The sequence below is a fragment of the Myxocyprinus asiaticus genome, chromosome 33 (assembly GCF_019703515.2).
Source record: "Myxocyprinus asiaticus isolate MX2 ecotype Aquarium Trade chromosome 33, UBuf_Myxa_2, whole genome shotgun sequence".
Taxonomy (NCBI): Eukaryota; Metazoa; Chordata; class Actinopteri; order Cypriniformes; family Catostomidae; genus Myxocyprinus; species Myxocyprinus asiaticus.
The window spans coordinates 9089731-9107795 of record NC_059376.1 but is presented as its reverse complement, the minus strand read 5'-3'; the positions used below and the strand labels follow the sequence as shown (position 1 = coordinate 9107795).

The 18065-nt window shown below is 37.7% G+C and overlaps 1 protein-coding gene across 3 annotated transcripts in view; it reads left to right on the top strand.

Moving 5' to 3' along the window:
* LOC127424678 (prickle planar cell polarity protein 3-B-like) overlaps positions 1 to 18065 on the top strand; it is a 74783-nt gene that overhangs the window by 40286 nt on the left and 16432 nt on the right. For 2 of the 3 annotated variants that reach the window (XM_051670063.1, XM_051670064.1), the window contains 5 exons: positions 2377 to 2560; positions 4179 to 4292; positions 9377 to 9514; positions 10330 to 10533; positions 16135 to 16321. In XM_051670063.1, the coding sequence (XP_051526023.1) occupies positions 2377 to 2560; positions 4179 to 4292; positions 9377 to 9514; positions 10330 to 10533; positions 16135 to 16321 (827 nt within the window). Of the gene's footprint in view, positions 1 to 286; positions 325 to 2376; positions 2561 to 4178; positions 4293 to 9376; positions 9515 to 10329; positions 10534 to 16134; positions 16322 to 18065 lie in introns of those variants that run through there. The other variant, XM_051670065.1, reaches the window with a different exon arrangement.

Genomic DNA, 18065 nt, shown 5'->3' with positions numbered 1-18065 from the left:
GTAGCAGTGGTAGGAGAAGCCATGTGCCTACTGATAGGTCCAAATGATGTAGTATAGATTGAGAAGAGGAGGGGTCCAAACATTGATCCCTGAGGAACACCAGTGGTCAGCTGGTGTGACTTGGACACTTCTTCTCTCCAGGTGACTTTGAAGAATCTGCCTGTGAGGTATGACTGAAACCATCCAAGTGCGGTTCCTGTGATGCCCAGGTCAGAGAGAGTGGACAAGAGAATTGGTGGTTCACTGTGTCAAAAGCAGCAGACAAGTCGAGGAGGATGAGGACAGATGATTTGGAGTTAGCTCTTGCCATGAGTCAAGGAAGTGGTAATATTGCAGTTGATATCGCTTCCATTTTTTTCATCACACTGGAAATGGAAGGTCAAGTTGATTTTATTGTGGGAAACAGTATTCCACACAGTGTACTGGTTGTAGACTGCACATTTTGCCAAATGTAGTAGTATCTGTGTATTCCATACATATAGAAAATGTGCTTTAAATTATGAATTTCTTTCATTAAAACTATGTATAGGGCCCTATTTTAAGAGCACTAGTGTTAAGTGCAGCACTATGCCATAAGTCAAAAGTGAAAAGTCAGTGGGCATGACCAGAAAGATTTGGTATTTTCATGCAAGCATGCGCTAAGTCTAGGCACAAGTGGGTTTGGCGAAATCGTGCGTGCAACGCACTAATGTTCTGGGTCCAGTGCAAATTAATTCTCAGCTTATTGCAGCATCTGCGTCCTGTTATACAGTTCATTCCCTCAAGCACCAGCTATATAAACAAAAACAGCACATTCATAAGAAATTGGTAGTGTAAATGGACTGTCTGTAATGAATTAGAAGAATAGAAATATGGACATGCTCCTATGGACATGCTTAGAAAATGTTATTCTAATCAGGATTTGGATGTACACTCCGTTAAATTATAGGGAATGTAAGTATTATTTATAGTTTTCATCTACTGACACACAAATCATGGCTAGTATTAATAGTGATTGTATCGGCGCCTACTTCAGTTCTACTGGTCGATTTTGATTTTGAACAGTTAAATTAATTTATTGAAACATGAAAAAATTCAACCAAAAATATTTCTAAATTCAAATTACACTTCATACTAAACGAAAATATAATCAAAATAACGAAATGGTAAAAAAAAATCCTATACCAAATCCAGATATTTTATCCTCTCCAACTTTTTCACCGGAACCTTTTTCAGTGGCCTAAAAATCCTTCTATGACAGCAGGTGGAAAAATACCAAAACAAATTTGATCATAAATACAATTGTAAATATAAAGATAATAATAATTTAAAATAAACCATGCGAAAAACAGTATATAGTTTAACATAAAACTTTATGGGACATTAACTTTATTACCACCTGCTGGTGGAATCTCCAAACTGCAAATTCAGGAACTGAGTTTAGACTTGGTGCTGAAAACAGACCTGCATTTGAAACGTCTTGGCGCAATGACCTATTTCTCATGAAAATAGCTAATCGCTAATCGCCACTTTACGCCACAATACACCCACAGATAGCGCAAACACTCCCACTCACACAATCTCGTGCTTTGATCTGGCACAAAAATTGCACTTGGAATTAGCACTGTCACAAAAATTAAATAAGATAATTAGATAATTAGATAGTAGCGAAAATAGAGCCCATACTGTTACTGTAACAACAAGCTATGTAGTAGGATTCTAACCAGGCACCGAAGACTAATTTTCAGCCATGGCTGAACAATAAAGTAAACTCAACTCAGTAGAATAAGCCTATATTTCGGCAGTTTTTGGGTGGTTCATGGGGTGATTTGACGGGGATGGGATTTGGCGCAACACCTAGCGGCTTTCTTGTCTAGCTGTAACACTTTTGTCTTTCTATTTAGATTATGAATCTCTGTCTGTAATGAGCCCAGTGCAGATTTAATCATTCAGCATTAACTTGCAGTATAAACTGAGCCCAGTTGGTAATGAAACCAGTAATGGAGGCTGGTCACCACATTAATTAATAAATGAGTAAATCACATTTTAATAAAGAGTTTCACATTGGCTAATGACTTGTTTACATCTTAATCTTCGATCACTTTGGATTTATCATACCTTCCTCTCCAGATGGCAAAGATCAGTTATTGAACAGCATTTAAAGGAATAGTTCACCCAAAAATGAAAATTCAGTCATCACATTTATTTTATTTTTTTTTCCAATAGAACAATTAGGCTCATTTCACTTTCTTTCTTTTTCTATACTTTTTCTTCCCCCAATCTCTATAGTCATGGTTTGAGTTGTACACACTAATCAGTTCTGTTCAAAGTCAGAGTTCCCCAATTTTTAGAGTCACTGTGTCCAATCAACACATCTCTGCTGACCTGTTTCCACAGGAAGATCTGTGTGCACTGTAAGTGTGTGCGGGAAGAGCATGTGGTGCGCTCGGTGCCAGGCCAGCTGGAGAGAATGATGATGAAGCTGGTGTCTGACTTTCAAAGGCACTCCATATCCGATGACGACTCAGGCTGCGCCTCGGAAGAATACGCCTGGGTGCCGCCCGGACTCAAGCCTGAACAGGTGAGGGAGGTGGATTTCGGGAGGTTTTACCTTCCACATTGTGAGGCAGACAAAAAAACGTAAGCTGACCTTTTATGTAAATATGTTTGTGGGATCAGCGATTGGAGCATATGAACTGAATCAGCCAATCACAGCCGCTTTCAGGCTGTCTTGCTCTGGCAGAGCGGCTTGTGTGTATGAAAGCATCCATAAATCAATCCCTGAGTAGTGAAGCAGGTTTTGTGTATAATTAGGCATTACTTTCACGCTTGTTTTTAGTGAGCAGACTAAATTATACAAGATTAAAAACCCTGTCATAATTTCTTTTTACATTTTACACAATGCCTAAACTGCTTCTAAAAGTATCTTAAAAGTAGTCCACACAATTCATAAGCTATATTCCAAATCCTCTGAAGCCATATGATAGCTTTTTTGTAAGGAACAAACTGGAATTGAAGTCGTTATTTGTTATCAGCATAAAGTCGGGTTCATATTTAAGCTTGTTCTGGCCAAGAACTGCATATTTAGACCAGAAGAGACAGTTCGGGTTTGGGTTCACAGATACATTTCTTTGGGGACGTTTACATAAGAAAGGTTCTTTTGTTCAAAAACAGCTAGATAGAGCCCAATGAAATAGAACAGAACACGGGGTCTTGAGACACATTTTTAAAAGTCGCACTAACTTGAAGAACAGACGCAGTGCTTGTGGCGTGACACCAAACAATGACAAAAGACTTCCTTTTGAATGTGTATGGCTGCAGCAATGTTGCTTTAGCTCACTTTGGATAAAAGCTAAATGAATAAATGCTAAATGAATGAATGTAAATGCTTTAAAGAGGATAAACTTAAAAATGCAACTTGATGTAAAAATCAGGGTGGATTGTACTGTTCAAACTAACTGCTAAAGCACAGCAGGATAAATTTAAAAACAAAATTTGAGAACAAGGTGGAATAAACATTTGTGCTCATAGATATCTCATTTACTTGATACTAAGTGTCGCAAACTAAACTCTTAAATATTCAATGTGGTAAGAAAAATAAACTTTTACTTTTCAAATTGTTCATTTTTCTTACCGTTCGTTTTTTCAACATTTTGTTAGATAGCTCTTAAAACAAGAGTTAATATCAAATGCCATTTTGTTTCTCAAGTAAATGTGTCTTGTTTTAAGGATGTTTAGATATTTTTACTAGAGGTCGACTGATATTGGATTTGCAGATCCAGATAACTAAAGTGGTGGATTGGTCCGATAACCCATAAATTGGCCAATAGGCAAATGTTCACTCTCAATGTGAAAGGCTCCATAGGAATCAATTGTTTCTATTCAAACCTTTCTTTGCATTGAGCATTCACGCTGAAGTTTCGTGTTTGACATAAAAATGGCCTTAAGGCTGCGACTGTGTATTTGGCAACTAGACACAATCTGTACACAATCTTTAGTGTTTATTGTTTACTGGATAGGTAGTCTAAATGTTTGCTCAGAGATCTGCTCACTGTGAAGTGAGGCCTGTATTAAACATCCTCATACACAAGAGCTCAGACAGTCTCCACTTAACTGTTCTTTAATGATGCATTTCTATTATCTGTTTGTATTTATTCTTAAGTGTGTCTGTTAAATGATTTCTGTGTGTATGCCTGCAGGTTTATCAATACTTCAGCTGTATTCCAGATGATAAGGTTCCATACGTGAACAGTCCAGGAGAACGATATCGCATTAAACAGCTTTTACACCAACTCCCAGCCCATGACAGCGAGGTAAGACTCTTGAACTTGTTAATAATCCCAAACATTCTCTAGTGCTAAATCCTTAAACTGTACACCATGGACCCAACAGTCTGCTCTTAAACTATAATTCAAGAGGCATGTTTAAAATGGGACACTAACGTACAACTCATAGCAAATTGTGCAGTAGGTACTGCCTTCTATTTGTTTTTGTTTTTAAATGGTATGTAAAAGTAAGCTGAGTGCAAGAAGCAACAATGGATCTTTTAAACAGTACCATGCTACATTCTTGTCACATGACCTCACTACGTTGCTTGTTTAATTCAGCGTATGACGTCCAGGTATCATCAAGTTTTTTTCTTGTGAAACCCTCCTCCTCCCCAGCTTCACTGTCTAGATATGCTAAGGGGATTGTGTGTATGTCTAATTGTGCAGCAGCATGTCCTAAATGTTAAATGCAGCATGTCTTGTGTTTAATAGTGCAGTCTGTGTATGTTCTAGCAGTAGCAAGTCTCCGTACTTGCAGCTGCATAGTTTATCTTGTCCGCCAAGACTAAATCCTATCAAAATTTCATACCCACATTAACTTGCTAAATCAATCTGAGTGTTGTCATGACTAAAAAACTGTTATTTGGAATTTTTGGCAGTCTGATTAGATAATAAAGAGATGTTGAAAGAGCCATAGCCTTGTGGGCAGTGCTCTGACATATGGTGCGACCTGAGTTCGAGTCCCAGCTCGAGGTCCATTCCTGATTCTGATCCCCCTCTTCTACCCGGTCATTTCCTGTGTCTCTCTCCACTGTGTTACGTAATAAAGGCTAAAAGAAATACCAACAATTTATTATTAAAAAAAGACAGAAAGAAAGAGATTATGGTTGATATTGCTTCTGGTTTTATTAATCACACTGTAAATTAAAGGTCAAGATGAGCACTTTTACATTGTCAAATCCCAGCATATATATATATATATATATATACAGTATATGTTTGTTTTTTTTGTTTTGTTTTTTTGTTTTTTGTTTTTTTCAAACATTTTTTCATTTTGTTGTGGGAACAGTGATTTTGAAAAAAGTGTGAAAATGTCAAAAAAATTTTCTATGAGAAGTTTAAATAATATCAAGTTAATAAGAAGTTAATATCACATTCGTAAAACAATTGCCTTCATTTCAGTTGTGACTTCCCTATCAGCTTAAAAATCTAATGTTCAAGGGTGCCTGCCCTACACACAAGGGAAAGCTCTGATGGAGCCTTTGACGGATAGCATGAATACAGCAAATTTGATTTTACAAAAGCAACTGGACCCAACTTTCTAAAATTCTCATTGATCAACGAATGCCTATGTCAGAGTGCAAAAGTTGAAATGTTCTCAACTAGGGATGCACCGATCCGATCCCTGGATCGATATCGGCTCAGAAACTGATGTTTTTAACCAGATGGGGTATCGGTCCAATGAGCCAGATCCAAATCCGATACTGTGTGTTAGCCGTGATCGTTACTGTCAAACTCCAATTATGGCATAAAAGAACCATAAAAGCACCATTAAAGTAATCTATGACACGTGCATTTTATTTAAAGTTTCTTGAAGACATACGATAGCTTAGTAAATTGCAAAAGGTTATGTTAAATAAATAAATATACAGTCTGCATGCGCAGTGCGCTTTATAGAATGAGCGCCGCTCTCACACACACACACACACATAACATGTGCGGGTCAAGTTACGCGGTGCTGTTTTCAGCTCTCAGAGAGGCACGCAATAAGTGAGCGCTCCACACAAATTCCATCTCAGATGTAGAAGCTTGTTAGTTCGGTAGGCTTATAACATCCATCCAGATTGGAACCGGAAGAGCAATTCACCAGATTTTGAATGAGAAGCAATTTAAACTACTGTGAATTAGCCCACATACAAAAACACACACTCTCTGTCACCGTCTTCCTGTCTGAAATGTTCCATCAAAATAAAATCCAGAGGGTTTTACATTAGGATTTTACATCTGAAATACAATACTGTTGTATAGTAAAATTCTAATATTTATAATAATAATAATAATAATAATACAAATAACAATAATATTTAAGTTGTCTGGGTTTCAGAAAAATAAAAACTGAATGAATAAAAAATGGACTGATATCATATTACAACTAAAGTGAACAAAAAGAGGTCTGATACAAGTTTAAAAAAAATTGCAAAAAGAACTGGCTTCTATTCTACTGAAGACTTTCATTTATTTTTGCTGCTGCATTATCCAGTACACAAGTTAACAAATATATTCTTAATTGGCTACAAATTTTTTGCAATTTAATTTTTTATGATCGCTTTTTATTTTTTTCTATTTTATAATGAAATTATGTGTAGTTAGAGGTTTGTGTTTCTTTCCATATAAAGAGTACCCAAAATCATTCCACACCGTGATGTATAGATATTGTAAACTGATAAAGAAAAACAACAACACTGGAATCGGATTGGTATCGGAATCGACCGATACTGTGAGTTCAGGTATCAGAGTCGGATCAGGAGGAAATAAAAGGGTATCGCTGCATTCCTATTCTCAACTTTTGGTTGCAAGACAGAGCATCACTTTCGCAAACCCTTGCATTTTCCCCTTCCGACACACCAAACCTATTTAAAGGTGTCATGCATTGCATTTTGTTTTTATTCTGTAATGTTCACTGAGGTCCACTTATAATGTTAGTAAGATTTTTTTCATCACAAATAGTCATAATTTAGAAATAATTGTCCATTTACTATCCTGTTTTTGGCCCTCTGATTAAAAAGCTCAATTTTTGGGTCATGTCCCCTTTAAGACTTCAATGTAAATGTCCATTGCTATGATTAGGTAACAAATTTTCATATGAAATTAATGTCAACGCCCCTGCCTTTACGCTTGTGGAATTGTTTTGAAAATCTTCTGCAGTATAGCTTCTAAAGAAAATGTACGTTGTTTTAAAGGAGGTTTAGATATTTATATTGGAAAACAAGCCAAATCAAAAACTTATTTTGTTGCAGTGTATAATGGGGCGAAGACTACCCATCTCTCACCTTTCTGTTAACTTCAATCCAAAAAACAAACTCTGTATTATTAATAAAGCTGCATATTGCCAATTTTCTTCATGATAAGAAATGTACAGTGACACATGTATTATGATTCAATAAGGCGCGAGCCATCACGTTATAATCTAGCTGCATTAAGTGTGCGCGCTCGAGGGATGAGTGTCCCCGCCAAAGAGTGTGTCTCAGCCGGGTACAGTTTCAGTCTCTCCCCCTTAGATTGGGACACTTTGCGCAACTCATGAAAGAGGCGCTGACCACACAGAGAAATGCCAGTTTCGGAGTTTGTAGTTATTTACATGATCTGCTTCCATATTATTTGAACTTTAATAAAGCTATAATGCTTTAAATATAACTGCATTTAAGATGTAACATCAGAGTGTTTCCTTTAAAGAGCTCCGGCTCCGCTTATTCCACAATGAGAGTGCTTCTGTATTTACTTATTTGGTATTTTTGTATAATTCCTTCTTACTTTGCGATCTACATCACCTGAAGCTGTGAAACTTTAGAGTGCATCTGGACTGTGAGCTGTGTAATTCTTTCTCTCCTCAGTCAGGCACGAGCTGCAGTGCTGCTCTCACGTGTCATCATTAGAGTTTAATGTGATCTCATGTTACGTTAAATTAGATCAAATGAGTATTCGACAACGAACATTTTTGTCGACAATTTTTTATTGTCAATGTTGTCGATAACGTTGACTAATCGTTTCAGCCCTACCTAATATTAAGCTTGGAAATTTGGGTGAAAACATTCAAATTCTCAATACATATCTAACAGTCTGTAACATATGAAGCAATACAATTAACATGGATACTCACACTTGTTTGTTGCGACATTAGCCTGCGTCGAACTGTGTCTTGTTTGAGAAAGAATCCACAGTAAAATGAAGTGAAAATACAAACACTGTCTTACTGACATGATCTGGGACTTCATTAAAAATAAGCGTCAGCCACTCTTTCCTAATGTTAATGCTCCAATAATCCCTGTGTTTCTCCCTGCCGCGCCGACTCTTATCACCGCTCTAACCGCGAACCTGTGGGCGGGCCAAAGAGGCGATGATGAAGAAGTAGGCATTGACCTGTTTATGCAGAGGCAAACTTGTGCTGATGTATTCATCTCTATTACGTAATAGAGACGAGGAAGTAGAAAAAGAGTCATTTAGGAATATTGGTTTCAATAAAGCCTTTGTTTGGACTAACGAATACGTTTTGAGTTCTGAAACTTGCAGTATGTTTTTATAGTACTATGAACTCTTATATGTCAAAAGATCAAGGAAAATTTGATTTCTCAATGCATGACACCTTTAAATCAAGGCATTCGCACCATTCTCTGACGCAACGTAAACTCTAGTGTGTTGGCGCCCTAAAGGACATTCAAGCAGAGTTGCACTAACAACGTTTTATAAGAACTTCTATCAAGTACTAATAACAACATTGTACATAAAGTTGCTAGAACGTTCCCTGTTAGATGGGATACAGTGTTCCACGCACTTGCACTCTGTTGTATACTGCAACAATTAGCAAAAAATGACATACACCTTAACCGTCGTAGCTATGTTGAGCCTATGCATAGGATCGACAAAGAAGTAAAATCAGCCTTAACAGGGCCTGGGTAGCTCATTGAATAAAGACGCTGACTACCACCCCTGGAGTTCGCGAGTTCGAATCCAGGGCGTGCTGAGTGACTCCAGCCAGGTCTCCAAAGCAACCGAATTGGCCCAGTTGCTAGGGAGGGTAGATTCACATGGTGTAACCTCCTCGTGGTCACTATAATGTGGTTCGCTCTCGGTGGGGCGTGTGGTGAGTTGTGCATGGATGCCGCGGTGGATGGCGTGAAGCCTCCACATGCGCTATGTCTCCACGGTAATGTGCTCAACAAGCCACGTGATAAGATGCGCTGATTGACGTCTCAGACGCGGAGGCAACTGAGATTCGTCCTCCACCACCCGGATTGAGGCGAGTCACTACGCCACCACAAGGACTTAGAGTGCATTGGGAATTGGGCATTCCAAATTGGGGAGAAAAGACACAAAATCTGTCTTAACAATATTTTGTGTGTGTGTGTGTGCAGCCTCAATACTGCAACTCTCTGGATGAAGGTGAGAAGAAGGAACTAAGGTCATTCAGCCAGCAGAGGAAGAGAGAGAATCTGGGCCGCGGCATTGTACGACTTTTTCCGGTTACTATGACCGGAGCCATCTGCCAACAGGTAGAGAAAACAAGAGAGAAACAAGCAGTGTGTAAAGTTCCTGTCGCTCAAATGGTAGAGCATGGCGGCAGCAAGTCATGAGTTTGATTCCCAGGCAAGAAACAGTCTGATGAATGTATACCTTGAATGCACGGCAAGTTGCTTTGGATAACTGTTCTACCAAATGTATAATGCATGTTTTATTGTAACATCGCTTTGAAATGACGACTGACTGCTGCCTTGCCCTAGAAATAGTACATAATTACAGTAGATAGGTGTATGCATGGGCACTTCAGCTGAAGTAAAGAGTGTTGATAGAACTACTTCAGCTGAAGAGACACTCGTCTGGCTTGTGGTTTCAGGAAAGGTTTTGATATGCTGTGATAAATTCAAACTCCAGCCTGACCAGCGCCAAGGCAGATATTGTATGTAAGAGATAAAACCGCATACTTTCCATGGAGCCCTTGCAATATTTCAAGTGTTTTGCCATGTTTCAACACCCATAATGCACTCCAGCTGATGAATAGCTGCCAAGAGGGTGTGGTTGCGTTGAGGAGAGGCAGTTTGTTTCTTGTCGTTTTAAGTTGTGGTGTTGAATACAGCTTAGACCTTCCCTTCAAACCAAGTAGCATAAAATAGGATGTTTCTTTCACATTCCCTCTTAATTAAAGGAATAGTTCACCCCAAAATGAAAGTTCTGTCATGATTTACTCACCTTCATGTCATTCCACACCTTATGACTTACTTTCTTTAGCTTAATTTAAGCTTAAACTTTTTACTCCTGAATGGACTAAAGAACTCTCTCTCTCATTCTCTCTCTCCCTCTCTGGTGTCAGTGTGGCAGGCAGATCTGTGGTGGTGATATGGCGGTGTTTGCGTCTCGGGCAGGTCACGGCTCCTGCTGGCATCCTCAGTGTTTCCAATGTGCTTCCTGTAGCGAGCTGCTGGTGGATCTCATTTACTTCTATCAGGACGGACACATCTACTGCGGCCGACACCATGCTGAACGCATCAAACCCCGATGCCAAGCCTGCGATGAGGTGACCGCTCGTGTCTCTCTCTTTCCTCTTGTTTTATCCATTTACCATTATCTGAAATTCAGAATTGGTGTTAGACCCGTGGCCTGGTGGTTAGAGCACATGCGCAAGGCGCGTTCAGTTCAGCCTTGGTGCTCAGTGGGACACAGGATTAAATTCATATACAGTGTTAAATTATATTCATTATATTTAAATGATTTAAATGATTAAATTAAATACAGTATTATTAATAACACACACACACACATATATATATAACATATATATTAGGACTGCAACGGTACACAAAATTCACGGTTCGGTACGTATCTCGGTTTTGGGGTCATGGTTCGGTACGGTTTTGGTACAGCAGGGAAAACAAAGAATCTTTCTTTAAATTATTTATTTTGAAAACACAGTGGCTGATGGCAGGGCTGTTTCTGACCATTTTGGCGACCATTTTTGGCGAGATCGCGGTTGTCCGCACCGGGCGGTGGACTAGGCGTTAATGAGGGCGGAATTTTAGCGGGTGCGGAAAAGTATTAAGGCTGTTACACACAGGACGCGGAAAATAGTAAAAGCGCCGCGTGACTGCCACTTTCTCTCGTAGTGGAAGAGTTTTGTGCAGTCAAGGTAGTGATCGTGTCACGGTTTCAGGGGCTGTCATTGCCATAGTTACAATCAGCAACAACTCCATTGTGCCAAGTCCCCTACACACACCAACAGCAGCAGCAGACTTGCAATGTTTGTGAGAAAAAAAATCTGCACCTGGTTTACCTCACATAATGGAGAAAAACTACACTCTGCTGTATAATTTAGATGCAGTTGGACCAAACAGATCTTAAACTGGGCTCACCCTGTGTCTTTAACTGTTTATATAGTTCACGATAATAAACTCACGGTTCATTCCGGTTAACGATTTTTAAACTAAGCCTGAATCAAGAAAAGTTAAGATGAAAAGTTTTTTATTATTATTATTATGTTAAAGACAGCTCCTTTCCTTTAAAATTAAGCTAGGACTACAGTTCTTAAAAGTGCTAAATGATCCATCATATATATATATAATCAGACATTAATTATTTAGCATTAAAAAAAAATCAACAACAAGGAGCAGCATTTGTTTATTTTGAACTGCCCTCTCAAACTCCACCCCCACTTTTCTCGAGTATGCACGTTATAGCGCGCCACTTGAATCATCAGCAATGCTTGTAAGAGGAGCGCTCTGAACTTGACAATGACAAAACAAGATCTTGGACAAAACAACCAAGTAAGCATTTATACAACAGTTTTCACCAAATGCTTTCCCTTGTAAAAGAGATATATTTTCCCGAGGTGAACCAAAAGTCACTGTACGCACTGTAAAGACTCATTGTTACTGTAAATATGAAGACGGATATGAGATGAATTTGTCTTCCATAAACAGGCCTAGGTTTATTTAGAAAAGAATTAGCTTTACTACTTTGGGTTTCGCATTTGTCCAAGATTGGTTCCATGTGGAAGGTGTAAAGCTGTTTTATCATAATTTAGTATATAAAAAAAAAACATTGCGTTTTTTCTCGACACAGCGAAACGGAGCAGCTGAAACATCGTATGGTTTACAATGAAAATGTGCGTGCGGACTATTTAATGCACAGAGGTGGTATAAATATATTTAGACCGGAATTACAATCGCGGGAAACAAATTTAATCTGCTGCTTGTTGATTCTGCTGCACAACGGATATAAGACGTACGTTGTTGTGCACTCATGATAACGGCAGCATGTAGAGACGCGTTTACAGTCAGTTACTTTTGTTTGCCCAGTCACATATGTTCACTTATAATGCAGCAGCCAGCCATGATATAGTAATCTAATATTATGCTATTGCCTCTTTATGAAGAGAGTTGGTCATCATCATCAAGATTAGCCTATTATTATTAATCGAGCAAGTTTCCCCAACTAACAGTTTTTGGTTTCCAGAACAGAGCTTTAAGGTACGTTTTTGGTTTTCCAGGAAAGTTTTTTTTTTTTTTACGGAAATAGAACGTTTGTTTTAGGTTGTGCACAATGGTTCCCCTACGTTCCCTTAACCTCTTAACTTCTAGATCCTTTCTGCAACCATGCTGCAACCTCAATAAACAGACAAGCCAGCAATAAATTCATTATTTATTATAATTAATTATAATTATTATAAAATCATTAAAATCAGCCACAACACATTTTGGAAGACTGACATATCCTTTCTGCAACCCTTCTGTGTTTCATCATTGAAAACTGTGCCTTGTTTTTCAGTTTCCTTCACTTTCGCGTTTCAAAACAGACATTCGATCTCTCATGCTCAAAAGGCGCATCTCCCTCCCGCTCCTGGTTTCAGCCGAAATCATCATACAACACCTGTGGCTGCTAGTGTTCAATCGTATTTTAGAGCTCCTTGTGTGCAATGAAGCGATTTCTTCGACCTGTTCACTACTTGTTGCCCAGTATTACTGTAGTTTACTGCAAAACCATAATGCTCACAAAAAACAGATTTTAGAGACGGCGGTGGGTCTTCAGTCTCTGGCTTATTTGAGCCTGATATATTAATATTTTATTTAGTTCCATCTAAAATAGCGAGCTAGCTAGTATAAACTTCACTTGCATTTATCTGATCCGCAGTTTCTTGTGTACTGTGTGATGATCTGTTCTTTTTTTTTGGGTTCCGTGCGGTCCCGTGTTGCTGCTCCGCAATCTTTTTTCATTTTAGTTCTACGCGGTTTGTGTTGTTCGTTATATGTTGTTTTAATATTGGTTTCACGCATGCTAAGATATGTAATCATTTGTGTGACTGCGTGTACCATACCGAAGGCCCTGTATCCGTTCGGTTCGACGTGGATACATGTACCGTTGCAGCCCTAATATATATATATATGTATATATGTAATTCCATCATTAATTTTAAGTATTTTATAAATATAATATTAATATACTATGTATCAGTTATTTATATATAAATATGTGTTTTAAATATATATATATGTATACACTGGTGGCAAAAAGTTTGGAATAATGTACAGATTTTGCTCTTATGGAAAGAAATTGGTACTTTTATTCACCAAAGTGGCATTCAACTGATCACAATGTATAGTCAGGACATTAATATCATGAAAAATTACTATTACAATTTGAAAAAAAAAAAATTCAGAACTTCTTAAACTACTTCAAAGAGTTCTCATCAAAAATCCTCCATTTGCAGCAATGAAAGCTTTGCAGATCCTTGGCATTCTAGCTGTCAGTTTGTCCAGATACTCAGGTGACATTTCACCCCACACTTCCTGTAGCACTTGCCATAGATGTCGCTGTTTTGTTGGACACTTCTCATGCACCTTACAGTCTAGCTGATCCCACAAAAGCTCAATGGGGTTAAGATCCATAACACTCTTTTCTAATTATCTGTTGTCCAATGTCTGTGTTTCTTTGCCCACTCTAACCTTTTCTTTTTGTTTTTCTGTTTCAAAAGTGTCTTTTTCTTTGCAATTCTTCCCATAAGGCCTGCACCCCTGAGTCTTCTCTTTACTGTTGTACGTGAAAGTGTTGAGCGGGTAGAATTCAATGAAGCTGTCAGCTGAGGACATGTGAGGCGTCTATTTCTCAAACTAGAGACTCTGATGTACTTATCCTCTTGTTTAGTTGTACATCTGGCCTTCCACATCTCTTTCTGTCCTTGTTAGAGCCAGTTGTACTTTGTCTTTGAAGACTGTAATGTAACCTTTGTATGAACAATTTCAAGCATTGCATAGCCTTCATTCCTCAAAAAAATGATTGACTGACGAGTTTCTAGAGAAAGCTGTTTCTTTTTTGCCATTTTTGACCTAATATTGACCTTAAGACATGCCAGTCTATTGCATACTGTGGCAACTCAAAAACAAACACAAAGACAATGTTAAGTTTCATTTAACAAACCAAATATCTTTCAACTGTGTTTGATATAATGGCAAGAGATTTTCTAGAACCAAATGAGCAATTTAGCATGATTACTCAAGGATAAGGAGTGATGGCTGCTGGAAATGGGGCCTGTCTAGATTTGATCAAAAATGACTTTTTTCAAATAGTGATGGTGCTGTTTTTTACATCAGTAATGTCCTGACTATACTTTGTGATGAGTTGAATGCCACTTTGGTAAAATAAAGTAACAATTTCCTTCCGAAACAAAATCTGCTAAATTATTCCAAACTTTTGGCCGCCAGTGTATATATATACATACTGTATATATATATATGTGTGTGTGTGTGTGTGTGTGTGTGTGTGTGTATGTTTTATTAATAATACTGTATATAATATTAATAAGATATTATAGTTATATCAATAATTACAGAATTATAATTATAAGATTACAGTAATTAAAATGTACTCTATATTATTTATTTAATCTAAAAATTAAAGTAATTAAAGATTAATTATCAATATTATTATTAATGGTATAATAATAATTAATGAAATTAATGATTAATTTATTATTGTATTTATTAACTTTATATTCATATATATATATATATATATATATATATATATATATATATATATATATATAAAATATAAATATAATATCAATTTTTTAAATAACTCTTTAAGAACTTTTTTTTTTTTTTTTTTTTACATCTTCTTCCCAATTTGGCATGCCCAATTCCCACTACTTACTATGTCCTCGTGGTGGCCCCATTGAGAGTGAGAACCACTAATCGCAACAACGAGAAGGAGGTTACCCCATGTGACTCTACCCCCCCAGCAACCGGACCAATTTGGTTGCTTAGGAGACCTGGCTGGAGTCACTCAGCACGCCCTGGATTCAAACTCGCAACTCCAGGGGTGGTAGTCCGCGTCAATACTCGCTGAGCTACCCAGGCCCCCACTCTTTAAGAACTCTTTAAAGAATCTGGGGGTGATTAATTCTGGAAAATATGTTTCAATGTATTTTAAATGTACATTGATGTGTGGTGAATTGTCTGAACTAAAATAAAGTTTGATCCCCAACCTAACCCACTAGCATCTCATTTAGGGTTTGGTTTTCTCATATTAATCTCTTTATTTTACATAATTGATCCACCACTATACACCATATAATTAATATTATATAATATTACATTAAATAAATATTATAATTAATTATATATTTTACATTAATAAATAATTAAATCTCTTAATTACAGAATTATAATAATAAAATTGAATTTAATTAAATGTTAATGTTATGATTAATTATTAATGTAATAATAATAACGAATAAAGTGAGCACTTAATTATTAATGGATATAAATACTAAATATGTCATATGAATTATTCTACTTATTTACTTTATGTTCATAATTAAAAATGGAAATATAATAACTCATTAAGGATATAGGGGTGATTCATTCTAGAAAATGTTTCAATGCATTTGAAATGTAAATTGATATGTGGTGAATTGTTTGAACTAGAATCTTTTCTGATATTGATTTCTTTATTTAACATAATTCATCCCCACCATATACATGCTGCATCAAATACTCTTTAAGAATTTGCATGATTACTGAATTGTTACTCCTTATGGATACAATCCTCTAAGCAAGGTGGAGCCCCACCACTATACACAATAAGCACTTTAAGTCTTGCTCCTTCTCTTATTGCTCATCAGATCATCTTTGCGGATGAGTGTACAGAGGCTGAGGGGCGCCACTGGCACATGAAACATTTCTGTTGTTTTGAGTGTGAGACAGCACTCGGAGGTCAGCGCTACATCATGAGAGAGAGTCGGCCCTACTGCTGCTGTTGTTATGAGTCACTGTACGCCGAATACTGCGACACCTGCGGAGAACATATTGGTGAGTATGCTCAAAAAATTATTGATTACCAATATTTAGCTTAAAGGGATCATCTGATAATTTATTTGATAATTTTTTCCTTTTGTGTGTGTGTGAATGTGTCAAAAATGTCTTATTTCAGTTCCCATGATCATTTTCGACCCTATCTCTGACTTTTAGAAATGTTTTTGGCTGTTGTGCCTTTAAGAAACACTCTTCTTGCATCTGACATGAGCGACAGTGTTTTTTTTTTTTTTTTTTGGGGGGGGGGGGGGGATTTTTCCCCTTTTTCTCCCAATTTGGAATGCCCAATTCCCAATATGCTCTAAGTCCTCGTGGTGGCGTAGTGATTCACCTCAGTCTGGGTGGCAGAGGACGAATCCCAGTTGCCTCCGCGTCTGAGACAGTCAGCCCACGCATCTTATCACGTGGCTTGTTGAGCGCGTTGCCACGGAGACATAGCGCGTGAGAAGGCTTCACGCCATCCACCGCGGCAACCACGCTCAATTCACCATGTGCCCCACCGAGAACAAACCACATTATAGCGACCACGAGGAGGTTACCCCATGTGACTCTACCCTCCCTAGCAACCGGGACAATTTGGTTGCTTAGGAGACCTGGCTGGAGTCACTCAGCACACCCTGGGATTCGAACTAGCGAACTCCAGGGGTGGTAGCCAGCGTATTTTACCACTGAGCTACCCAGGCCCCCAGTATGAGCAACAGTGTTGATCGCTGTGCTCTGGTGCTCACACACAAGCTGCGGGTTTGCTGTTGTGTCCAATATAGTTTTGAACTTCCCCATCCTTCAGTAAAAGGGTCTTTGCAAAGCCTGAATTACATTATGACAGGAACACAAAGCAATCTGCGCTGGAATGTGCCGCACTAATGGTTAAGATTAGACATCTCTGTTGCGTCACAAAGTTGAAGTTTTGAGTTCTGAAAGTTACAGTATGTTCAAGCTATTTTATCTCAAATAAAATAAATAGACTCATTTAAAACAGTTTGCATGGAGGAGCCACATAAACAGAGTGTTCAAAAAGAGTCATATTCATTTTCATTATGTTTGTGGATGTGTTGTATGCTTTCGATTACCACAGACAATTTATTTTAAAGCATCCCACAGTTTTTAAAAACTAATGGGAAACTGTTTTACAGTAACAGACAGAAACTATGTATTCGAAGTGCAGTATTGTCTGTAAATGGAGCACTAACGTTTTTTTGTTTTTTTTAACTACATGGAAGCATTCCATTGAATTTTTATTTATTTTCATATTTATTTTTTACAATTATTTAGAACTTTTTTCTGTCTCTGAAATTTTCTGTCACTGCCCTTTTTGGGAAAAAACCTGTTATCCACATATGCCAATCCATATATTTGAAAACTGCATTTTCAAAATGCTCTCCATCCACAATATCATTTTCAAACATTTTCCAAAAGTTTCTTGTCCACACTGAAACATCTGATAATGTTTAATTCCCTTACTGCACGTGTGGAAAATAGATGTTCCATGGACGGTCTGAAACGTACTTGCTCTTGTGTTCCGTCGCTGGACAGCAATTCCGAGTAAACTTCCCATCGCCTTTTAAGGAATGCAATGTAAAGGTTGTACAAAGTACCATTTCTTTAACAACGTTATCAAAGTGGATAGCAGGCACAAGAATGCCGCTACAAAACGGGCAGCCTCTTGATTGCTTTGGGTTGAATGAATCATACGACTGCTTCACATGAAAACAAATATATAATTGTTTTAAGATGTCTCTGT